The following is a 23,776-nucleotide window of genomic DNA, read 5'->3' as shown; positions in this document are numbered from 1 at the left end:
TTGAGGCAAAGATGAACAGAGCAAAGTACAGAGAGATCCTTGATGAAAACCTGCTCCAGAGGGCTCAGGAGCTCAGACTGGGGCAAAGGTTCACGTTCCAACAGGACAATGACCCTAAGCACACAGCCAAGAGAACGCAGGAGTGGCTTCGGGACAAGTCTCTGAATGAGTGGCCCAGCCAGAGCCCGGACGTGAACCTGATCGAACATCTCTGGAGTGATCTGAAAATAGGTGTGCAGCAACGCTCCCCATTCAATCTGACAGAGCTTGAGAGGATCTGCAGAGAAGAATGGGGAAAAACTCCCCAAATACAGGTGTGCCAAGCTTGTAGTGTCATACCCAAGAAGACTCGAGGCTATAATCGCTGCCAAAGGTGCTTCAACAAAGTACTGAGTAAAGAGTCTGAATACTTATGTAAATGTGATATTTCAGTTTTTTATTTGTAATAAATTAGCACACATTTCTAAAAACCTGTTTTTGCTTTGTCATTATGGGGTACTGTGTGCAGATCGATGCAGATTTTTTTAATACATTTTAGAATAAGGCTGTAACCTAACCAAATGTGGAAAAAGTCATGAGGTCTGAATACTTTCCTATACTCTGTCTATGAATTTGAGAGTGGTTATATTTCTCGAGCACCATCCCTCAGCTTTTTAGCGAAAAACGTTGTTATTGTTTCAACTGCTGATTGCCGCTTTAAGCCAGCTGTGCATGCAGCTCTCGGGGCTCTGTAGAACTATACAGATAGGCAGGGTAGAGAAGACCACGTGACTACTATGTGCTTTGCAGAACACACATAGTATACATCCAGTACAACAGAGGACCCTCTCAGCTGCCTGCCTGGCTGCCTGCCTGCCTATGACAAGGCTTCTCACACGTCTAGGCTAACATGTCGAGCCCAAGGCAACTAACCATGCCATATGGAACTAAAAGCCTCGGCAACCGCCCTGATTTTCCTTCAGTTCCAACCCAGCAGCCTGTCTGTCCAACTACGCACCCTACTACTGGTCACACCTGACAGAGAGAGAGAGAGAGAGAGAGAGAGAGAGAGCATTCTCTACCCTCATAGAAGGGAGACATACTGTACTAAAATGTGTGACGGCTAAAGCACAAGATGAGGGGGAGAGGCTAGGATGAAGCTTTCGTTGACAGGACCGATTACCACAGACTTGAACAAGACGCATTTAGAGCACACTCCCATGGGAGTTAAGGCTTATTTTCCAACCCGCACTTTCATATACAGTACAGCTTGTAACATATGAGAACTACGTCAACTGTGTCATACAGGACTCAACCCTGTTGCACTCAGCTATTTAACTGGTATTGCACATCATCCCCATCTTTTCTGTTTGCTCTCTTCCATGCAGATGCTAGTGAAGGAAATCCAAGTAGGATACTGTATTGGCACAGTGAGACCTGACATAAAACATTTCTTTCTTCAAAAATGATTTGTAACCATTTTCCAGCATGACTATTTCATGATGCTACTTGAATGTGCTTCAGTGTAGAGGTCTGCGCGGGACTGATTTCTTCATCCCGCCCGCACCCGCAGCTTTTCATACTGCACCCACAGGTTTTCTGTCCAACTCCAACTGCAAGAACTGGTCCCAACCGTAGGCACATGTGATGCCAGCCATGGTCTCAGCAATTTTGTGCCCTATAGGCGATATCAAAATGTGCAAAAATAACCTAAGAAATAGCCTGGGTTAAATTGAGCCCATTATTACTAGGCTATATGACAATATACTTGACGGATTTGGAAGAAAAGCAGAGTTGGGGAGACTTGCAGTTTCTCAAGCTATTTTTAAAGCCTACCTTTTAGGAGTGCGACGATTTTCAGGCATTTCCTTGGAAAGATAACTGCCAGTGATTCTCCAACCATGCATAGGCAGCCTACTCTATTTCAATGAGACCACATATCCAGTATACGCATTTTTCATTATTCTATATGTAAATCCGAGACACTCCATTTAGTATGATATGTTACATTTCGTATAGTATGTATTCATTTGTGGATGTCCATCATCCATTTCTTGTCAAATGTTATGTATTACAATGTTTATGATATGTTAGGAATTGCCATTAGTCCAATGTGTTACATTTGCAAAATGTATGATATGTTACGAATTCCAATTTATATTGGCTAACGTTAGCTAGGTGACTAGGTGGTTACCGTTAGCAAGCTGGCTAATGTTAGCTGGATTAGGGTTTAGGGTTAAGGTTACGAGTTAGGAGTTAGGTTAAAGGTTAAAGGTTAGTGTTAGGTGAAAAGTTAGCTAAAAAGGTTAATGTTAGGGTTAGGGGGAGGGTTATCTAACATGCTAAGTAGTAAAAAAAAGTTGCTAATTAGCTCAAATGCTAGAGTTTTCGGTAATGAGATTGGACACGCAACCTTTGGGTTGCTAGTCATTTGCATTATACTTCTGTCGTATGTAAAAACACTAAATGTCACATATCATAATCATTTCAGTGTCACGTATTTCCTATGTTACGTCTAGTCTATGAGACCAGGCTGATCTCACACACCCAACTAGAATAGGAAAAGTAGGCTACTGAAGGTGAAGCAGCGACAAAGATAAATAATGTGACAAAGATGTGCTTTTACAAAGCAGAAAGATTATGTTTCCAAATAATCTGTGAGACAAAAAATATATTTTCATCCCAAAATAATCTGTCTGACCGCCCGCAACGTGAAAAATGCTGACCGTGCCGCAATGATCTCTGTCTGGACCCGCAGCCCTCTACTTCAGTGTTTTCTCCCCTAATGAATCAATACACATACCTATACCTTTATATACCTATATATTATGATATATTTGACATGTACTGCACACTCAGTCACTGTGTAATACTGTGTAACATCAGTCACAAATGGTAACAACTGGAGATTCATAAATATTTGATTTCCGTAACATGGCTGACATTCTAACAACTGATGACAAGGGTCTCTGGACCCAGCGAAAAAGGCTCTGATGCTGGGTTTCAAATATCAGTAGTAAATGCCAGCAAAAATGTATTTTCTTGGAATCCCCCCTGGGGTGAGCAGAGAGGACCTGGGGACCCAAATGTCACAGCGCCTTTGGATTGTAAAGGTGCTGCTGCTCATTAGAGCCAGCCACTGACAGGATTTAAAGGCAGGTAACATCGATGTGTGTGTGTGTGTGTGCACGCAGGGGGGATTTCATTAGGAGCTGTCAGAATGAGAACAGGGACATAGGAAATGACACACCTCGTAATAAGCACCCTTCCTGTTGAGGGGAAGTTGCCAGGGGAGGGGGTCAGCGACACCACCCCCTGCGAGGAGCACATAGCAAGATCAGTGTTTCCCCTATATAAAGTATGTAGAAAAGATAGTGGACTTATATATGTTTTAATAAGATCATCTTTGAGAACTGACAATCACCAACATAAAACTCAGATTGCATAAGAACAAGGTACAAGCCATGTGGAAAAGTGTGTCACTGCAGGAAACTAGCTTTAAAACTGCAAATTGTCTCTCAGACCTATGGCAAAATGTGTAGAATTGAAGGAAATTAGCTTAAAATTGTTTGTTTTTTAAAATTTGCTGCGGACAAGAAGACGACCTTTAAAATGCGCCATTGGTCACACCCACTTTGGCACTGCTGCTGCTGAAAAAAATCCTAGGAGAAACACTGAAAATAAATAAGCTAACAGGAGCATGTGCTGTAGCAGCTCTGTTATTGGCCAGCCGAGTGTGGGCATAATCATTCAGGCCTTGACCATTTGATCATGAAGAGTGGCATCTCCATTCGATATAAAGTTAAGTAAGCACAAGGAGAGGATAGACTTGAGTGTGACCAATTTCCCAGCAGAGCAAAATATTGATCCAATTAAAAGTGCAGATACAGATAGTGCTAATTGTACTGGAATCACAAGATGTAGTATTGGCAATGCATGATGATTTTTGATCAATGCTTCACATGTTCCTATAATCATTGATTAGTATGCCCCACTGGGCATAAATTATGTTCTTTCTTGTCAATTTCTATGTTCACTCATTACACATACACACCTTTTTTTTGATATGGAAGCAAGTCAGACCACGTCTTTTTAGGGTGAAATTCTATGCATCCATTCACTATAAAGTACTCTTAATTTTTATCCTAAATTGCTTGAAGTGTCCTGACTCAACATCTTGTAAAGTTTTAAAATAATATACAGTACCAGTCAAACGTTTGGACACACCGACTTATTCAAGAGTTTTTCTTTATTTTTACTATTTTCTACATTGTAGAATAATAGTGAAGATACCAAAACCATGAAATAACACATATGGAATCAAGTAGTAACCAAAAAAGTGTTAAACATATCAAAATATATTTTAGATTTTAGATTCTTCAAAGTAGCAACCCTTTGCCTTGATGACAGCTTTGCACACTCTTGGCATTATCTTAACCAGCTTCATAAGGAATGTTTTTCCAACAGTCTTGAAGGAGTTCCCACATATGCTGAGCACTTGTTGGCTGCTTTTCCTTCTCATCCCAAACCATCTCAATTGGGTTGAGGTCGGGTGATTGTGGAGGCCAGGTCATCTGATGCAGCACTCCATCACTCTCCTTCTTGGTCAAATAGCACTTGTACAGCCTGGAGGTGTTTTGGGTCATTGTCCTGTTGAAAAACAAATGATAGTCCCACTAAGCACAAACCAGATGGGATGGCGTATTGCTGCAGAATGCTATGGAAGCCATGCTGGTTAAGTGTGCCTTGAATTCTAAATAAATCACTGACAGTGTCAACAGCAAAGCACCCCCACACCATCACATCTCCTCCTCCATGCTTCACGGTGGGAACCACTTACTCTGAGTCTCACAAAGACACGGCAGATGGATCCAAAAATCTCAAATTTGGACTCATCAGACCAAAGAACAGATTTCCACTGGTCTAATGTCAATTGCTCGTGTTTGTTGGCCCAAGCAAATCTCTTCTTCTTATTAGTGTCCTTTAATAGTGTTTTCTTTGCAACAATTGAACCATGAAGCCCTGATTCACACAGTCTCCTCTGAACAGTTGATGTTGAGATGTGTCTGTTACTTGAACTCTGTGAAACACTTATTTGGGTTGCAATTTCTGAGGCTGGTAACTCTAATGAACTTATCCTCTACAGCAGAGGTAACTCTGGGTCTTCTTTTCCTGTGGCGATCCTCATGTGAGACAGTTTCATCATAGCGCTTGATGGTTTTTGCGACTGCACTTGAAGAAACTTTCAAAGTTCTTGAAATGTTCCGTATTTAATGACCTTCATGTCTTAAAGTAATGATGGACTGTTGTTTCTCTTTGCTTATTTGAGATGTTCTTGCCATAATATGGACTTGGTATTTTACCAAATAGGGCTGTATTCTGTATACCACCCCTACCTTGTCACAACACAACTGATTAACTCAAACGCATTAAGAAGGAAATAAATTCCACAAATGAACTTTTAACAAGGCTTGCCTGTTAATTGAAATGATTTCCAGGGGACTACCTCATGAAGCTGGTTGAGATTATGCCAAGAGTGTGCAAAGCAGTCATCAAGGCAAAGGGTGGCTACTTTGAAGTATCTCAAATATAAATGTATTTTGATTTGTTTAACACTTTTTTGGTTAGTACGGGATTCCATATGTGTTATTTCATAGTTTTGATGTCTTCACTGTTATTCTACAATGTAGAAAATAGTAAAAATAAAGAAAAACCCTTGAATGTGTCCAAACTTTTGACTGGTACTGTATGTATATATTCTTTTTACAAATTGTATCGGTATGCATCTGTTTGTCTCACTTTGATACATCAAAGGGACTTGAGAAAATCAAGCGTGGAGATGGCTGTGGTTGAGTTAGATGCCGCCCTGAGCATGTGAAATCTACCATAGATAACGACCAAACAAAGAATCTTCCAGACACTGAGCTAAACAACCTTACGAGGAGCTGTCACACATAAAACAACCCTCATGAGTGAAATAATTTATTAAACATAAATGTTACTTTCTGGATGATCTGCTTATGTATTCATTTTGTATCCGTCGTTGCCAGGGATGCAGCCTGATCAAATTGGTTTGGTTCCTTTGCTTTGGGCCTTTTATGTCGCAGCTAAATGGAGATTCTGAGACCGTTCTCTCCTTCTCTCTCTTGCTATCGTTCTGTCCGTCAGTCTCTCCCCCTCTGTCTTTCTGTTTAGGTCTGCCTGGGTCTGTTTATCTGTCTTGGTTTCTTTCACTTTCTCATTCCAGTTTAAGTCTCTGTGGATGCTCAGAGTGATTCAGGAGGCGCTTGTCTTCAAACAACTCCCATCTACCTACATCCTGACACCTGTAGACTACCCCACTCACTAGCCGCACCCCATGGCCCTGACTAAAGGCCAAACCCAACCTGCAGCTGAACAATGCACCTGCTCCTAAACAACATGGTATGATGTTATGCTAGCTGGATGCTCGGTCTCTAGACTCCAGATGAGTTGTACTCTGACAGAAGCTGGACAGCCAATGTTCATCAGGGTTCTAGCCAAGGCTCCCAACATGACACAGAGCACGGAGCATGCCTCTGAGGCCAGGCCTCAGTGAGGGGAGGTGAGATGATGAGGAAAGGGGGATGTTCAAAGAGGCCCAGGCACCAGCGGGACAGCAAACAGGCTAATTTGCCAGTGTATTCTATTTTCAAATCATTTCAATTTCAAAGCACTGCATTACCATGCGGCGGGGATGAAAGAGAGGACTGCAGTGCGTTGCTCGGCTCTGCCATCAACATCCCTCAACCCCAGCCTTCCTCTCCTCTCAAACAGCACGTCAGCAGAATTAGGCATCCTTTACCAGCTCCAAAATGAATTCAAACACGTGCTCTTTCTCTCATTTTGCAGTGTGTGCACTGATGCCTTTGATTTGGACCAACAAATTACAAATTTAACTTTTAATCAATATTTCATCTCTACCATCTGAGAACCTGCATATATCCCACTCTAACTCACAAAATGCCGATCCTAATGGTTGCAAAGGGAAAACATTTTGTAGTTTGGATATGCCGTATCCTATGAACTGTGTACAGTACTTGGAAAACAATCACAAAAGTAATGCAAAGTTGTTCTGAACATAACAGTGTGTGATAGGTTATGTAATAATGATAATCAGTATTGTCACTGATAGGAACTAAAGCTGTGGCCATTACCTGTTGAGAGAAAGGCTTAAAAAGCAGGCAACACAATGGCAGAGAGAAGAACAGGTCCACAACATGGAAACTGCCTTGCCTTTGATATTACTGTAAGGCTGAATAATGGATGGCTCCAACTCCCCTTAATGTTCTCCAGGAGAGGTTTTGTATCTATCATCCCAAGCACCAAGTTCAATCCCGTCTCATCAAAGCTAAATTTAAACTTCGTCATCCACTTAAAAAGAACGGCACTTTTCGGAGGGAGAGAAGATGAATAACAGTGAAACGAAGGTTAAAAGTGAACGATGCATCTTGCCAGGGAGACAAGAGCATTAGTAAACCAAAGCAACAACACCCCAAGGTACATTTTATATCAATATCTCCTGCTTGTTTAGAACTCCTCCCCCCTAAAAATAAAAAATATTTAAAAAATGAACATGCAAAAATGGAAATAGAGCAGCAATATCTAAAGAGCGATAAGATAAAGAGATTTTCCTTATGACAAAAAATAATCATGTTGATTTTGGATTTCCTCCAATGTTCTTCTTATCTCCGCTCTCTGCTACTGTTTGTGTTTCTCAGTGAAATGTAGTACAAAACCACAACAACAACAATCCCCTGATGGTCTACTATACAACAATAGATTGGCACAGAGGAGAAGCATTCGCTGTCAAAGCTCACTTGCAAAGAATGGAACACAATTGAGAAATAAAGCAGTATGCTAATTAATCATCAAAGCATTGTTTTCCTGCAGTTTTACCCTCACAAGGAGGATGCCGATTTCCATTAACAATCCCCCATCTACTAACTTCTCTATGAGTCTACCCATTAAACTGCAAACCTTCTCTGTCATCTAACCAAGACCAAGTTGATTCAGTTAAGAATAGTTTAAAAAGTGTGAAGGAATCTTTGACAAACTCTACCACTGTTACAACTAGGCCTAAGCCTATTTCTCTGTATCTCCTAGTGTAGACCTATGGTAAGGTATCAGAAGAATGTTACTGCAAGGCAATAATCTTTGCCAAACTACCACTGTCACAACTCTCTCTGAGTATCCCCTGGTGTCCACCTATGGTCAGAATGTTAGTGCACGGCATAATGCTGAATCAATATCCTCCATTTGCAGATCACTCAATTACATCAGCAGCACCCAAGCCTGGCTAATTGATCTCCTCCTACCCTGTTTTCAAGTTAATGAGCACATCTCAGCAGCATTGCATCCAGACTGAACAACAAGGCCACTCATTTGGCCAGCCTGGTACACTATTGGCTGGCTCCACCGATCGGCTGAATGGTGGAAACATTGCAAAACTACATCACAATTAATCATCTTCGATTTCTAATTAAATGTACGAAAAGGGAACAGTCTGATTATATAGGGGCAACCAATTACACTGAACAACAAATGCAACATGTAAAGGGTTGGTCCCATGTTTCATGAGCTGAAATACAAGAACCCAGAAATGTTCCACACGCACAAAAAGCTTATTTCACTCAAATTATGTGCACACATTTGTTTACATCCCTGTTAGTGAGCCTTTCTTCTTTGCCAGGATAATCCATCTACCTGACAAGTGTGGCATATCAAGAAGCTGATTAAACAGCATGATCATTACACAGGTGCACCTTGTGCTGGGTACAATAAAGGCCACAAGTTTTGAGGGAGCGTGCAATTGGCATGTTGACTGCAGGAATGTCAACTGTTGACAGAGATTTGAATGTTAATTTCTCTACCAAAAGCCACCTCCAACGTTGTTTTTTAGAATTTGGCAGTATGTCCAACCGGCCTCACAATTGTAGACCACGTGTATGGCGTTGTGTGGGCTAGCGGTTTGCTGATGTCAATGTTGTGAACAGAGTGCCCCATGGTGGCGCTGGGGTTATTGTATAGGCAGGCATAAGCGAACACAATTGCATTTTATCGATGGTAATTTGAATGCACAGAGATACCGTGACGAGATCCTAATGTCCCATTGTGAGGGGGGCTGATCTTTATTCCCAGTCATGTGAAATCCATATATTAGGGCCAAATGAATTTATTTCACTTGACTGATTTCCTTATATGAACTGTAACTCAGTAAAATCTTAGAAATTGTTGCATTTTGCGTTTTTTTGTTATTGTATATGTATATGTATATATATATACAGGCTACCTGGGGCGGCAGGTAGCCTAGTGGTTAGAGTGTTGGACTAACCGAAAGGTTGCAAGATCGAATCCCCTAGCTGACTAGGTAAAAATCTGTCGTTCTGCCCCTGAACAAGGCAGTTAATCCTCTGTTCCTAGGCCGTCATTGAAAATAAGAATTTGTTCTAACTGACTTACCTAGTTAAATAAAGGTTAAATAAAAATAAATATAAACCCTGGATTGCTGATGCTATGCATTGGCCATTTATAATAGCCTAGTTCTCTTTACCGGTCGGCCATATTGGCACTCCCCAGTAGGAGTAGTCCTCCATAGGAGTGAATGGAGTTCTACACTATTTCAATGAAATGTTTCAAGGACAGAATTACATGTATTTAAGTATTTTGGTTTTTTGTAGTGGACACAGTAACATTATTCATCTCCCAGAAATTATACTTTAAGGAATCATGTTTTAATGTTTTTTTAAATGTTTTATCTGTATGTTTAGCTCACATAATATAATTTAAAGTATGCATTAAGATGTCTGTAATATAATAAATGTGGTAAAAACAAATGTAGACATTAATAAATGCATTTCTATAGCTTCCAAAATATGTTTTACATAGTGGGGGAGTGCCAAGATGGAGGCACAGTAGCTTCAGCACAGCGCCCCTACCAGTCACCTAGAGTATATATAAATCATTGGGCAAAAAACAACAACACTTCAAAGTAGCATCAGGTTACTTTGATACAGCATAGAAGATGTAACGTAAATTATTTGGAAATCATCTCTTAGATTGAGCCATGGTTGTATAGTATCAGTTTTGGCAGATCACCTTAGTAACATGTGTCTGACAGTTCAACGTGACTCACAGTTGACAATGCTACAACACTGCAACGATCATGTCTGGCTGTAGAACATGCATCAAAGTGCATTCAGTATACTGTACGTGTATCTAGGAAATCAAAGCCTGGAATGATATAATAAGTTATCCCCATAGGGAGTATTTTCAGAAGTTTGGGGTTATATTTTACTAGAGATTAATGGATGGGGTTTGTAGAGTGCTTCGTGCTAGCAATGACATCTGCATAGAAATATTGCACAGTGAATCAAGATCTTTTCAGCTGCAGGAAGAGTGTGTCCTTCTTATCAGATCTCCACATGGAGGGCACACTGGTAAAAATAGCTATGACACTGAGCCGCTTAACAGCTCCAAATTCATTTAAAATCCATTTATTGTTTGCCATTAAACTGTACAAATATGTACCAGGGCAACCCTGCACAGACAAACCTTACTCTGTGGAGAGTGATAAAGGAGTTGGCATGAAAACAGACGAGGGAGGGGAGTGAAAGAGATACAGGAACACAGAGGCAGAGAGGCAGAGCTACACAGGGATAGCGGATCAAAGTGTGAACAAGCCAGAAAGAGAGATGGAGACAGAGACAGTGAGGCAGATAGAGGCAGAGAAGTGGTGAAAGGGGGTTATAAATGCAAGGTGGGTCCTACCATAAATGTTATTTTAAACGCTGAGCACCCTGTGCACTCTTTGGAGAATTATCAGGGTAAATGCCCACATATCACTAATCCAGGGAGGGGTAATGAACTAGTAAATTAGTCTCAGAAAGCTTTAATTAGTATCAAAGTATGAAACCGAGTAGCCGACCCATTAATCTGCTATCCCCCTCTCCCTTTCTGATGACTTGAAAAGCACAGGTCAATAAAAGACAAAAGGAAAATGGATATGGATTTTCTGACGCAAGTGACCAACTGAGATGATTAAGTAGTTCATCACACAAGAATATAGAATTCTTCCCACGGAGGCATCGACCTGTCCTATAGATACATTAAAAGGCTGGCAGGAAATCGTTGGGCATACGGTCGGCTATGGATCGCACAGAAGACGGCAGCCAATGATCACCTCTCTGTTGCGTTGCAATGCGCTGGAGAACAAGCCACTTCCAGTCCCACCCAGCACAGAACAAGTGCGGGTTAGGAGACCATAAGAACATTGCAGTGACATAAACCAACTGAAAATGATGACCTACAGTATCTATCATAGCTGGGACAATAAACAGAAAATTATCGACACCGACCATACCGATCACTTATCGCAGGCATTTTGCTGATATCGTTCATTACGATAAGTAGCCTATACTAGAGAAATGTGAAGTTTGAAATGAAATAAGTTTGCTAATATGGGTGATAGTTGATGGCTACAACCATTAAACTAGTAGTTTAAAGGAGACTTTTTTTTAGTTGCACATTTATGTGATAAACTTGTCATTCTATTTATTGTTATCGCCTCAATTCAAGCAATTTATTGCGATATGGATTGTTGTCTATATGGCCCAGCTCTACTATCTATGACCACAATGGCTGTGTAAACTAAAAGCTATATTTCACAATAAAGCAGGAAGAGGGGCTGTAGATTAGCCATTTAAAACTGTATTTGTAGTTACATAGCGGATAGCTTGACAAGCAGGGGTTTATTCTGGTCTTCTCCCCACGAAGGAGAATCAAACTGACTACAGACTCCCTATAGACATGCCCACAGAGAAGACAATGGATGACAGAACATTCCTCTGAAGAAATACACAGACAGGAAGTTATTTGTAGGTTCCTCTACTTTAACAAACAGGAAAACAAGTCAAGCTAAGAGTAGATCTTACAACATGTAGAGCCAGTTTAACCTTAACAGTCTGTGCCGTTTTAAATTGGCAGCCCAGCCTTGTAGAGGAAGAGAGAGGGAGGGAGGAGTTGATGGGCAGAGAGAGGAGAGCACATGTTAGATTGAATCTGAGAGCTTTGGCTAATACATATAGTGCCTTCGGAAAGTATTCAGACCTCTTGACTTTTTCCACATTTAAGTAGGTTACAGCCTTATTCTAAAATTCATTAAATCGTTTTTTTCCCTTCATCAATCTTCACACAATACCCCATAATGACAAATCCCAAACTGGATTTTAAAATTTTTGCAAATGTATAAAAAATAAAAAACTGAAATAATAAAACATTTACATAAGTATTCAGACCCTTTACTCAGTACTTTGTTGAAGCACTTTTGGCAGCACCTTTGGCAGCGATTACAGAGTCTTCTTGGGTATGACGCTACAAGCTTGGCACAGCTGTTATGGGGAGGTTCTCCCATTCTTCTCGGCAGATCCTCTCAAGCTCTGTAAGATTGGATGGGGAGCATTGCTGAACAGCTATTTTCAGGTCTCTCCAGAGATGTTTGATCGGGTTCAAGTCCGGGCTTTGGCTGGGCCACTCAAGGACATTCAGAGACTTGTCCCGAAGCCACTCCTGCGTTGTCTTGTCTGTGTGTTTAGAGTCGTTTTCCTGTTGGAAGGTGAACCTTCGCCCCAGTCTGAGGTCCTGAGTGTTATGGAGCAGGTTTTCATCAAGGATCTCGCTGTACTTTGCTCCGTTCATCTTTCCCTCGATTTTGACTAGTCTCCCAGTCCCTGCCACTGAAAAACATCCCCACAGCATGATGCTGCCACTACCATGCTTCACCGTAAGGATAATGCCAGGTTTCCTCTAGAAGTGACGATTCCGGCCAAAGAGTTCAATCTTGGTTTCATCAGACCAGAGAATCTTGATTCTCATGGTCTGAGAGTCTTTAGGTGCCTTTTGGCTAACTCCAAGCGGGCCGTCATGTGCCTTCTCCTGAGGAGTGGTTTCTGTCTGGCCACCCTACCATAAAGGCCTGAATGGTGGAGTGCTGTTGTACTTCTGGAAGGTTCTCCCATCTCCACAGAGGAACTCTAGAGCTCTGTCTGAGTTACCATTGGGTTCTTGGTCACCTCCCTGACCAAGGCCCTTCTACCCCGATTACTCAGTTTGGCCGGGCGGCCAGCTCGAGAAAGAGTCTTGGTGGTTCCAAACTTCTTCCATTTAAGAATGATGGAGGCCACTTTGATCTTGGTGACATTCAATGCTGCAAAAAAATGTTGGTACCCTTTCCCAGATCTGTGCCCCGATACAAACCTGTCTCAGAGATCCACGGACAATTCCTTTGACTTCATGGCTTGGCTTTTGCTCTGACATGCACTGTCAACTGTGGGAACTTATATTGACAGGTGTGTGCCTTTCCAAATCATGTCCAATCAATTGAATTTACCACAGGTGGACTCCAATCAAGTTGCAGAAACATCTCAAGGATGATCAATGGAAACAGGATGCACCTAAGCTCAATTTCAAGTTTCATAGCAAAGGGTCTGAATACTTATGTAAATCGAGTATTTCTGTTTCTATTTTTATACATTTGCAAAACATTCTAAAAACCTGTTTTTGCTTTTTCATTATGGGTTATTCTGTGTATACTGCTGAGTTTGATTTTTTTTAAATCCATTTTAGAATCAGGCTGTAACGTAACAAAATATGGAAAAAGTCAAGGGGTCTGAATACTTTCCAAATGCACTGTTTCGTGTACCCAGTAGGTCTGGACGGCACCATGCTTAGTAGACTTATACACTTATCTCATCTCAGTTCATTAAAGGTGTCATTGGGCAGAAAGTGTCAGATAAAGATGGAGCAAATTTCCACAGAATATCTGGAGACCAGCATGGCTGGTGTATACGGGCAGACTGGGACAAGAACTCCGCAATGCCATTTTATCCACACCAGCCCACATCACTGCGAGTGCTGCCAACTCACCCCCACAACCCCCCCGGCAGGCCACCAGCCATACACACACACCCTATATACCCTGACCCTACACACACTACTTCAACACAGGCAATATTGCTGACACATAACATTAGTACAGCTTTTCTCAACCATTTCTGTACCAGTGATTGTCGAGACATGGTCCTCCTCTTTTTTAACCAGTTCATGTTCAAAAGAAAGGCATTATATAAAAACACCACAAGAGATCCAACTCACCGCTATAACTGTGCAACAGATCTAGCCATTTTGTTTGTCTCACTGTTGTGCTGTCTATCTGTCTCAGCACATTCTCTGCTGTCACTGTGCTTCTTCTTGTTCTCTTGTCTCTCTGCCTTATACAGTACGTTATAAAAGCCATGCTACTGACTTAGGCTATATTGCAAATTAGTGTCTGTCATATGTGTTCCCTTGCAACACCTACAATTAAGTGTTAATCACTATTACAAGGCTGCAGACTAACATTTTCCTCTGGTGTCACTAACCTTTACATTTGGTGGCACCAGCCCATGATTTGGTCAGACCTAAATCATGAGTAATCATCTTATAAAGTAATTAATAGTGCTTTATTAAGAAGTATAATAAAAATACTATTGAGGTATTCAATAAATGATCTAAAACATCCAAGCATGTTGAATGTTTCAAGATATATTTATGTGCAACCTAATCCAGTGATTGTCATGAATTATGGGTTGACAAATAGACTATAGTTGATATTATTTACTATCAAAATAGAACTCCAGAATCATTATATTTTTTTTTATAGAGGTTAATTACATCTTTATGTGCTATAGGGCTGACCTCATTTAGTTGACTGGTTGATTGTTTTGGTCATTGTTGATCGACTGAGATTTTATTTAAGTCAAGCAGTCGCTAATAGTAAAAAATCAAAAATCATGGCACACGAAACACCGGTCTGATTCGCGCCTGGACTAATCCATTGCGGAGGCCGTGCGATGGCACAGTCCATCACTCTATAAGACAGGCATCGACAACGTAAGACACGCGCACCGCAAGGGTATTTGTCTTGGCACACCAAGCAATTTTATACAATTTAGAAAGTAAGTGAAATTGCATTAGTTTGAAATTGCATTGGTTTTCGATAAATGGGTACTACTTTGGACCTGACACCATTTGTGAGAGTATTCCTTAGGCCTACAGTATGTGTGAAGATAAAGTGTCTTGGCTCTTGAGTTTAATTTAAAATGTTGAGTCAAGAAGAATGGGAGTCTGGCTAAGACACACAAGGCCCGTCTATCTCCATAATTCGCTCTGTCACGCCACATTGTGTGCATTCATTGTTTCATAACTTAATTGTGTGAATTGTTTGCCCTTTGACTGTTAGTGTCTATCAATTCCCCATTACATATGGTATATCACCAGTAGTACATTTACCGCTAATCCTCAATATTTCTAATCTATAATATTTGTTTGGTTACAGCAGTTTCGGTTTATGCATTCAATATTTTATTATTATTACAGTCGTTACAGAGTGGACACATTGTTTGCAGAGCTTACAACCTATGCTACATGTGTTAGAAATAAGTTTTGGTTTATTTAATTCCTTTTTCGAGTTTTGTCCATATATTCATTGTCTTTTATAAGGACACACACCTGATTACGCATAGAAGTAGGCCTAGGCTAGCCTCCCGAGTGGCGCAGCATCGCAGTGCTAGCGGCGTCACTACAGACCCGGGTTAATCTCAGGATGGTTCGCAGCCAGCCATGACTGGGAGACCCATGAGGCGGAGCACAATTGGCCCAGCGTCATCCGGGTTAGGGGAGGGTTTGGCTGGCCGGGATGTCCTTGTCCCATCGCGATCTAGCGACTCCCTGTGGCGGGCTGGGCACATGCATGCTGACTTCGGTCACCAGCTGTACCAGCTTTGCCTCTCCCGAGCCCATACGGGAGTGGGAAAAGACACAAATAAATAATAACAATAAAAATAAACTAATAAAAGAGTTAGGTCTAGGGTGCCTGGCCTGCGCACAACTGTTTAAATGTGCCCATTCGGGGATGTCTGATAGTATTTCTGATAGTCTTAGCTCTCCACTACTAATGATCAGTGGAGCTTTTAATGGGATCGGTGTGTCCCCGCGGGCCAGTTGAGCTAACGTGCACTCATGTGATTAGCATGACGTTGTAAGTAACAAGAACATTTCCCAGGACATAGACATCTCTTATATGGGCAGAAAGCTTAATTTATTGTTAATATAACTGCACTGTCCAATTTACAGTAGCTATTACAGTGAAAGAATACCATGCTATTGTTTGAGGAGAGTGCACAGCAACAAAAACTTTTATCACGGCAATTGGTTTGATACATTCACCTCTGAAGGTAAATAAAGTACTTACATTCAGTAATCTTGCTCTGATTTGTTATCCTGAAGATCCCAGAGATAAAAATGTAGCATAGTTTATTTAATAAAATCAATTTGTATATTCAAATGTAGGAAATGGGTTCTACAGTTGGATCCCCTGCTGTGTCTTTTCTGTAGGGAAACTAAATATCCATCATTTACGACATTCCTGGGAGTGTGTAAACCATTTTTTTTCCCCATATAATTTTTGTATTTTCTCTATAGTAATGTACTTGAAAATGTAGCAATTTCCCAATTCGGCACACTTGGGCAGACTTGATTCAACATTTTGAACAGTAATGCAATGGTTCATTGGATCAGTCTAAAACTTTGCACATTGTAACGATTCTCGTCTGGTGAAGGAGAAGAGGACCAAAATGCAGCGTGGTAAGTGTTCGTCATAATTTAATCGAAAACTGAACACTACAGAAACAGCGTGGTAACCAGGCAGCGTGGTAACCAGGAGCAGAGGGTTCTGGACTCCTGGACTTGGGAGGAGATACTGGAAGGCAAGGGACCCTGGGCACAGGTTGGGGAATATCGCCGCCCCAAGGAAGAGCTGGAGGCAGCGAAAGCTGAGCGGCGGCGATATGAGGAGGTAGCACGGCAGCGCGACAGGCACGAGAAGCAGCTCCAAAAAAAATTTGGGGGGAAGGACACGGGGAGTGTGTCAGAGTCAGGTTGGAGACCTGAGCCCACTCCTCGTGCTTACCGAAAGCAGCGTTGTACTGGTCAGGCACCGTGTTATGCGGTGGAGCGCACGGTGTCGCCGGTACGCGCTCATAGCCCAGAGCGCTATAGGCCAGCCCCCCGCAAGTGCCATGCGAAAGTGGGCATCCAGCCAGGTGTTGTGTTGTGTGTTGCGTGTTGTGCCGGCTCAGCGTGTCTGGTCTCCGGTATGCCGTTTCAGCCCAGGGTATCCTGCGCCGGCTCTGCATGCTGTGTCTCCGGGGCGCTGGGAGGGTGCAGTGCGTCCTATGCCTGCGCTCCGCCCGTGCCGGGCGAATGTGGGCATTGAGCCTAAGGGAGAGGTGCGAGTAGTATGCACCAGATCTCCAGTGCTCACCCACAGCTCGGTTCAACCTGTGCCTGCACTCTGGATGGTCAGGGCTAAAGTGGTCATCCAGCCTGGAGGAGTGGTGCCAAGGCTGCGCACCAGAGCTCCAGTGCTCCCCCACAGCCTGGTCCATCTGGTGCCTCCTCCACGCACCAGGCCTCCTGTAGGTCTCCCCAGCCTGGTGGGTCCTGTGGCAGCCCCACGCACCAGGCTGTCTCTCCGTCTCCTCCCTCCAGGTTCTCTCTCCAGGCCAGAGCCGCCCGTCTGTCCTGAGCTGCCAGAGCCGCCCGTCTGTCCTGAGCTGCCAGAGCCGCCCGTCTGTCCTGAGCTGCCAGAGCCGCCCGTCTGTCCGGAGCTGCCAGAGCCGCCCGTCAGTCAGGAGCTGCCGGAGCCGCCCGTCAGTCAGGAGCTGCCGGAGCCGCCCGTCAGTCAGGAGCTGCCGGAGACGCCCGTCAGTCAGGAGCTGCCGGAGACGCCCGTCAGTCAGGAGCTGCCGGAGACGCCCGTCAGTACGGCGCTTCCGGAGTCGCCCTTCACTACGGGGCTGCCGGAGTCGCCCTTCACTACAGCGCTCCCGGAGTCGCCCTTCACTACGGCGCTGCCGGAGTCGCCCTTCACTACGGTGCTGCCGGAGTCTCCCGCCTGACCGGCGCTGCCGGAGTCTCCCATCTAATCGGGGCCTGCTGCAAGGGTCCCCAGTCTGAGGTCGGCGGCGAGGGTCGCCGCTCCAAAGGCGCCACTTAAGCGGGCAAAGACTATGGTGGAGTGGGGTCCACGTCCCGCGCCAGAGCCACCACCGCGGACAGACGCCCACCCAGACCCTCCCCTACAGGTTCAGGTTTTGGGGCCGGAGTCCGCACCTTTGGGGGGGGGGGGGGGGGGGGATACTGTCACGTTCTGACCTTAGTTCCTTAATTATGTCTTTGTGTTAGGTTGGTCAGGGCGTGAGTTGGGATGGGTAGTCTGTTCTTTTTTCTATGTTGTTGTATGTCTGTGTTTGGCCTGGTATGGTTCTCAATCAGAGGCAGCTGTCGATCGTTGTCTCTGATTGAGAATCATACTTAGGTAGCCTGTTTTCCACATTTTGGTTGTGGGTGTTTATTTTCTGTTTTAGTGTCTGTTCACCTTGCAGCACTGTTTCGTTGTACATGTGTACACTGTACATTGTACATGTGTAGGCCTCCCGGGTGGCGCAGTGGTCTAGGGCACTGCATCGCAGTGCTAGCTGCGCCACCAGAGTCTCTGGGTTCGCGCCCAGGCTGGGCTGGGTTCGCGCCCAGGCTCTGTCGCAGCCGGCCGCAACCGGGAGGTCCGTGGGGCGACGCACAATTGGCATAGCGTCGTCTGGGTTAGGGAGGGTTTGGCCGGTAGGGATATCCTTGTCTCAGTATGTAAAATGTAATAAAATGTATGCACTCTACTGTAAGTCGCTCTGGATAAGAGAGTCTGCTAAATGACTAAAATGTCAAATGTAAATGTAATACACGTCTGTGTGTCACGGTTTTTCCCATGTGTTTGGGTTTTTTGCTGGACTGTTTAAGTCCCCCGTGTTTGGGGCATTTGTTTGGGTTGGCGTATGTTCACCGTTGTGGTGCATTAAAATATTAGCACTACCCTGAACTCTCTGCTTCCTGCGCCTGACTTCTCATCCAGTACACCCCGGACGTTACACACATACACTGTTGCCATCTAGTAGCCAAAATGTAAATTGAGCCTATACTCCTAGGTGATATAATGGCCTTTCTCTTGCATTATAAAAATGAATGAACACATTTCTTATAGAAAACACATTTTTTTTCTTTGTATTCTCTTTTACCAGATCTAATGTGTTATATTCTCCTACATTAATTTCACATTTCCACAAACTTCAAAGTGTTTCCTTTCAAATGCTATCAAGAATATGCATATCCTTTCTTCAGGTCCTGAGCTACAGGCAGTTAGATTTGGGTATGTCATTTTAGCGAAAATTGCTTTCACCTCAAACTGCAAGTAAAGTTTTTACATGTTACATGTTTTTAATGACAATAGTTCCTCAATGCATTTGAAAATTATTTCCAGCTTTCTCCCTTTTGTTAACCACAAGCCTCGTTGTGAAAGCGAAAAATGTCATGCTCTGATCCAGTGGAAACGTTATAAAATACCGGATTACTTCTTATCCCTTACAACTGTGTGCTGTGTCTGTCCGGAGCACTGGCGTGAGGGCCAGTAATAGTTGATACAATATGGCAAGTTTGTTAGTGCAAGCTTCTGCTCCTAGCCTGACCCAGTTAATAGTTGATACAATGTTTCAATTTTGTTGCAGACAGGCGGAGTAGAGAGATGAATGCGATTGAAGAACATTAACAAACTGCCACTTGTATGTCCTAATTATTTAATCAAACAGTGTGCTTAAAGCATCAGACAAGTTCAGTGCATAGTCAATTTTATTAAAACACATAGGGCGTGTCTATATGGAAAAATACACGTTTAAAAATGTTGACCAATCGATTAGAGGAAAGAACAGACGACTCTTGGGTCGACCAATTCTTATATATTTTTTTTTCTTTTTTCGGGACAGCCCTAATTTTATAGCCTAATTACTTTAGGGTTCAACACCTTAGGAACGCATTAACTAGATTCCTAACGGCAGGTACCCTAGTGGTTAGAGCGTTGGGCCAGTAACCGAAAAGTTGCTGGATCCAATCCTGAGCTGACAAGGTAAAAAGCTTTCGTTCTGCAGTTAACCCACTGTTCCCCGGGCGCCGAAGACGTGGATGTCGATTATGGCAGCTTCCCGCACCTCTCTGATTCAGAGGGGTTGGGTTAAATGCAGAAGACACATTTCAGTTGAATGCATTCAGTTCTACAACTGACTAGGTATCCACCTTTCCCTAAATATAATACCCACTGTGAGCCATGTATTCATCCAACCGTACATTTAATGTTCTAAAAAACGTTGTAGTTGTAGGTCAGGCTACTACCCCATGAGGCCTAAAGGCCAATGGCTGGTGCACATTTCCTGTGCTCACCGCTCCATATCTCAAAGCTATATCAAATTATTGAGCTATTGAGCTGAATATTTTGAGTTGAGACTAAAAAGTACACCAACAGAAAGCTGCTACCCTCAGTTCGATAAAGACAAGGGGACGAAGTTTCCAAAGCTGTGTTTTACCTGCAATTGCATTTTTAAAAGTTATATGATCAGAATGCATTTTTCTCTCGAACGCATGGGGGGAGAGTGGTTTGCTCATCACAGCAGCAGGCCCCAGCGAGGGCACAGGGGCAGGGCAGACACTTTTATTACAGGAATCATGAGGATAATGCACTTTACTGTTTGTCACCTCACTCAAAACGTACTTTTTTTGTATGGCTAAAACCATGATTTGGTCAATGAAGAATTTGCTCGTTCTACATCTATAGGCACACATTCCATTTCTTTTAGCCATGATCTTGGCTGTCTATCTGATGACAGAGTTGGAGCAGGTCTCTTTGCTGATGACGCGTTTGACTTTGAATGTGAGTTTCCGTGAGCTCAGCCTATCAGAAAACCGGGCCGGCCATTGCCCACTGATCAGCCAAAGGCTCATTACAGATTAGTATAACAGAGAAACAGCATAACAATCGTCACTTTTTCCATTGTTTTATTTTATATAAAAAAATATATTTTTTGTGTGTCAATTTCTACCATCCCACTCAACCAAAAAATGGTCCAGCCCATCTGGCATTTGCCAGAATTGCCAGATGGCCAATCCGCCCCTGCTGGTGTATTTTATCCCCCTGCGATTTCAAACACTCATTATTTTCATACCTCCTACTCAGTGCTACAGGTAAGTGCTGAGTTGCCATGGCATCCTCTTGCTTCAGCCCCCACACTTTGGTGTTCTCATTATGTTTCTGCACCAGGACAGAGAAGAACCAGCAGATGGACAGTTCTTTCACTGATCTGTCCATCTGTTGTGGGTTCGTGGACAAGTGTATGGGTGGACAAGGATCTCCTTCATAGTAAAAGCATTGCATGAATCTATCATCGTGTTTACAGGTCCGTGAAAAAATAGCCTTTTATCAACATTTCATGCAATTCTACGTCATTTTATATATTAGCCAAATATTTTTTTATACCACACACATTACCAGAATTACAGGCTAAGAATGGACAGAGAGATAGGCCTGTGTTCAGCTTATCATTATTATTTCTCTAATGCCAAATCAGTGTGTCTTATTTGCAATGAAACTGTCCCTATTTGCTAATAATACATTTTGAGACGTCATTAGGAATCTGAGCATGGTACTTTCAAAAGTTAGGGCTGCCTTTCCAACCCAGACAGAGTAGGCCTACCGAAGTAGAAAAATGTAAGCTTTAACTGCTGGCAACTTATCTTCCATTGCTGAACCTAACGAGAAGGTGTTTCCCCAAAAGAAGTCTGGGTTTAACATCTTCTAGTGTACAGAAAGTGAATAGCTTAATCAATTGATAGTGACAGAATTAGATTACTTCCCAAGCAAAGTACATTTTTTGTCTCCTCGGCTATAGAAGATTGTAGCTCAGTTTCTGAATGTCAATGAAACAAAACAATATACAGTGCATTCGGAAAGTATTCAGACCCCTTGACTTTTTCCACATTTTGTTACGTTACAGTCTTATTCCAAAATGGATTAAATAAATACAAAACTCTTCATCAATCTACACACAATACCCCATAATGACAAAGTGAAAACAGGTTTTCAGAATTTATTTAAATAAAAAACAGAAATGCCTTATTTACATAAGAATTCAGTCCCTTTGCTATGAGACTCGAAATTGTGCTCAGTTGCATCCTGTTTGCATCCTGTTTCCATTGATCATCCTTGAGAATATTTTACAACTTGATTGGAGTCCACCTGCGGTAAATTCAATTGATTAGACGTGATTTGGAAAGGCGCACACCTGCCTATATAAAAGATCCCACAGTTGACAGTGCATGTCAGAGCAAAAACCAAGCCATGAGGTCTACATAATTTTCAGACAGAATTGTGTCGAGGCGCGGATCTGGGGAAGGGTACCAAAACATTTCTGCAGCATTGAAGGTGTCCCAACAACCACAGGAGGCTGCCAAGGAGAGAATGGCTCATAATAATGGCTGGAATGGTGCAAATGGAAAGGCAAACACATGGAAACCATGTGCTTCATGTATTTGATGCCATTCCACCTATTCCTCTCCAGTCATTAATACGAGCCAGTTCTCCCCAATTAAGGGACCACCAACCTCCTGTGCCAACAACACAGTGGCCTCCATCATTCTTAAATGGAAGAAGCTTGTAACCACCAAGACTCTTTCTAGAGCTGGACGCCCGGCCAAACTGAGCAATCAGGGGAGAAGGGCCTTGGTCAGGGAGGTGACCAAGAACCCGATGGTCACTCTGACAGAGCTCCAGAGTTCCTCTGTGGAGATGGAAGATCCTTCCAGAAGGACAACAGCACCAATCAGGCCTTTATGGTAGAGTGACCAGACAGAAACCACTCCTCAGTAAAAGGCACATTGAGTTTGGAGTTTGCCAAAAGGCACCTAAAGACTCTCAGACCATGAGAAACAAGATACTCTGGTCTGATGAAACCAAAATTGAAATCTTTGGCCTGAATGCCAAGTGTCACGTCTGGAGGAAACCTGGCACCATCCCTACGGTGAAGCATGGTAGTGCCAGCATCCTGCTGTGGGGATGTTTATCAGCGGCAGAGACTGGGAGACTAGTCAGGATTGAGGGAAAGATGAACAGAGCAAAGTATAGAGAGATCCTTGATGAAAACCTGCTCCAGAGCGTTCAGGACATAAGGCTCGAGTAAAGGTTCCCCTTCCAACAGGAAAACAACCCTAAATACTTATGTAAATGTGATATTTCAGTTTTTTCTAACACATTTACACAACATTCTAAAAACCTGTTTTGACTTTGTCATTATGGGGTTTTATGTGTAGATTGATGAGGAAAAACAATAATTTAATCATTTTTAGAATAAGGCTGTAACGTAACAAAATGTAGAAAAAACTCAAGGGGTCTGAATACTTTCCGAATGCAAAGTATCTCCCAATATGCATCAGAGTCATGTCTTTCCCGGGTATTTCACAGCTTGGTTCTAGCTTATTTTCTTCAAAGTCTTAAGCTAACAAGGGATAGGCCTGTGCTTTTTGCAACTGTCTTTAATAAAAGATAGGCCTTCACTGACACGAAGGTAGGCTATTTAAACAGTGCATGGTGGGTGGAGGAATTGACTATATCTATGGATATTTTCTTTTGTCAAACAGATAGTCCTACCTATTATTTCATAAATAGGAAGAATTAGGCTCCAACACAAAGCCCTCTTGTTGTTGGTAAAGTCTAATTCAAATGAAGATGGTTTTGGGCTCCCGAGTGGCACAGCGGTCTAAGGCACTGCATCTCAGTGCTTGAGGCGTCACTACAGACACCCTGATTCGATTC

General features: G+C 42.8%; 1 protein-coding gene across 6 annotated transcripts in view; it reads right to left on the bottom strand.

The window, feature by feature from the left end:
* The window catches only part of LOC120054495 (neuroligin-1), a 279,013-nt gene that overhangs the window by 217,809 nt on the left and 37,428 nt on the right, over window positions 1-23,776 (bottom strand). Inside the window, exons 2-4 of one of the 6 annotated variants that reach the window (XM_039001923.1) lie at window positions 20,680-20,696; window positions 7,962-7,980; window positions 1,319-1,345 (exon numbers count right to left, since the gene is read on the bottom strand). The exons of the other annotated variants lie outside the window; for them this stretch is intronic. Of the exons in view, the coding sequence (XP_038857851.1) occupies window positions 1,319-1,345; window positions 7,962-7,980; window positions 20,680-20,696 (63 nt within the window). The remainder of the gene's footprint in view (window positions 1-1,318; window positions 1,346-7,961; window positions 7,981-20,679; window positions 20,697-23,776) is intronic. 6 annotated transcript variants of the gene reach the window in all.

This window comes from Salvelinus namaycush, chromosome 10 (genome assembly GCF_016432855.1).
Source record: "Salvelinus namaycush isolate Seneca chromosome 10, SaNama_1.0, whole genome shotgun sequence".
Taxonomy (NCBI): Eukaryota; Metazoa; Chordata; class Actinopteri; order Salmoniformes; family Salmonidae; genus Salvelinus; species Salvelinus namaycush.
The sequence above is the reverse complement of the archived record's forward strand: the minus strand, read 5'-3'. Positions and strand labels throughout refer to the sequence as shown.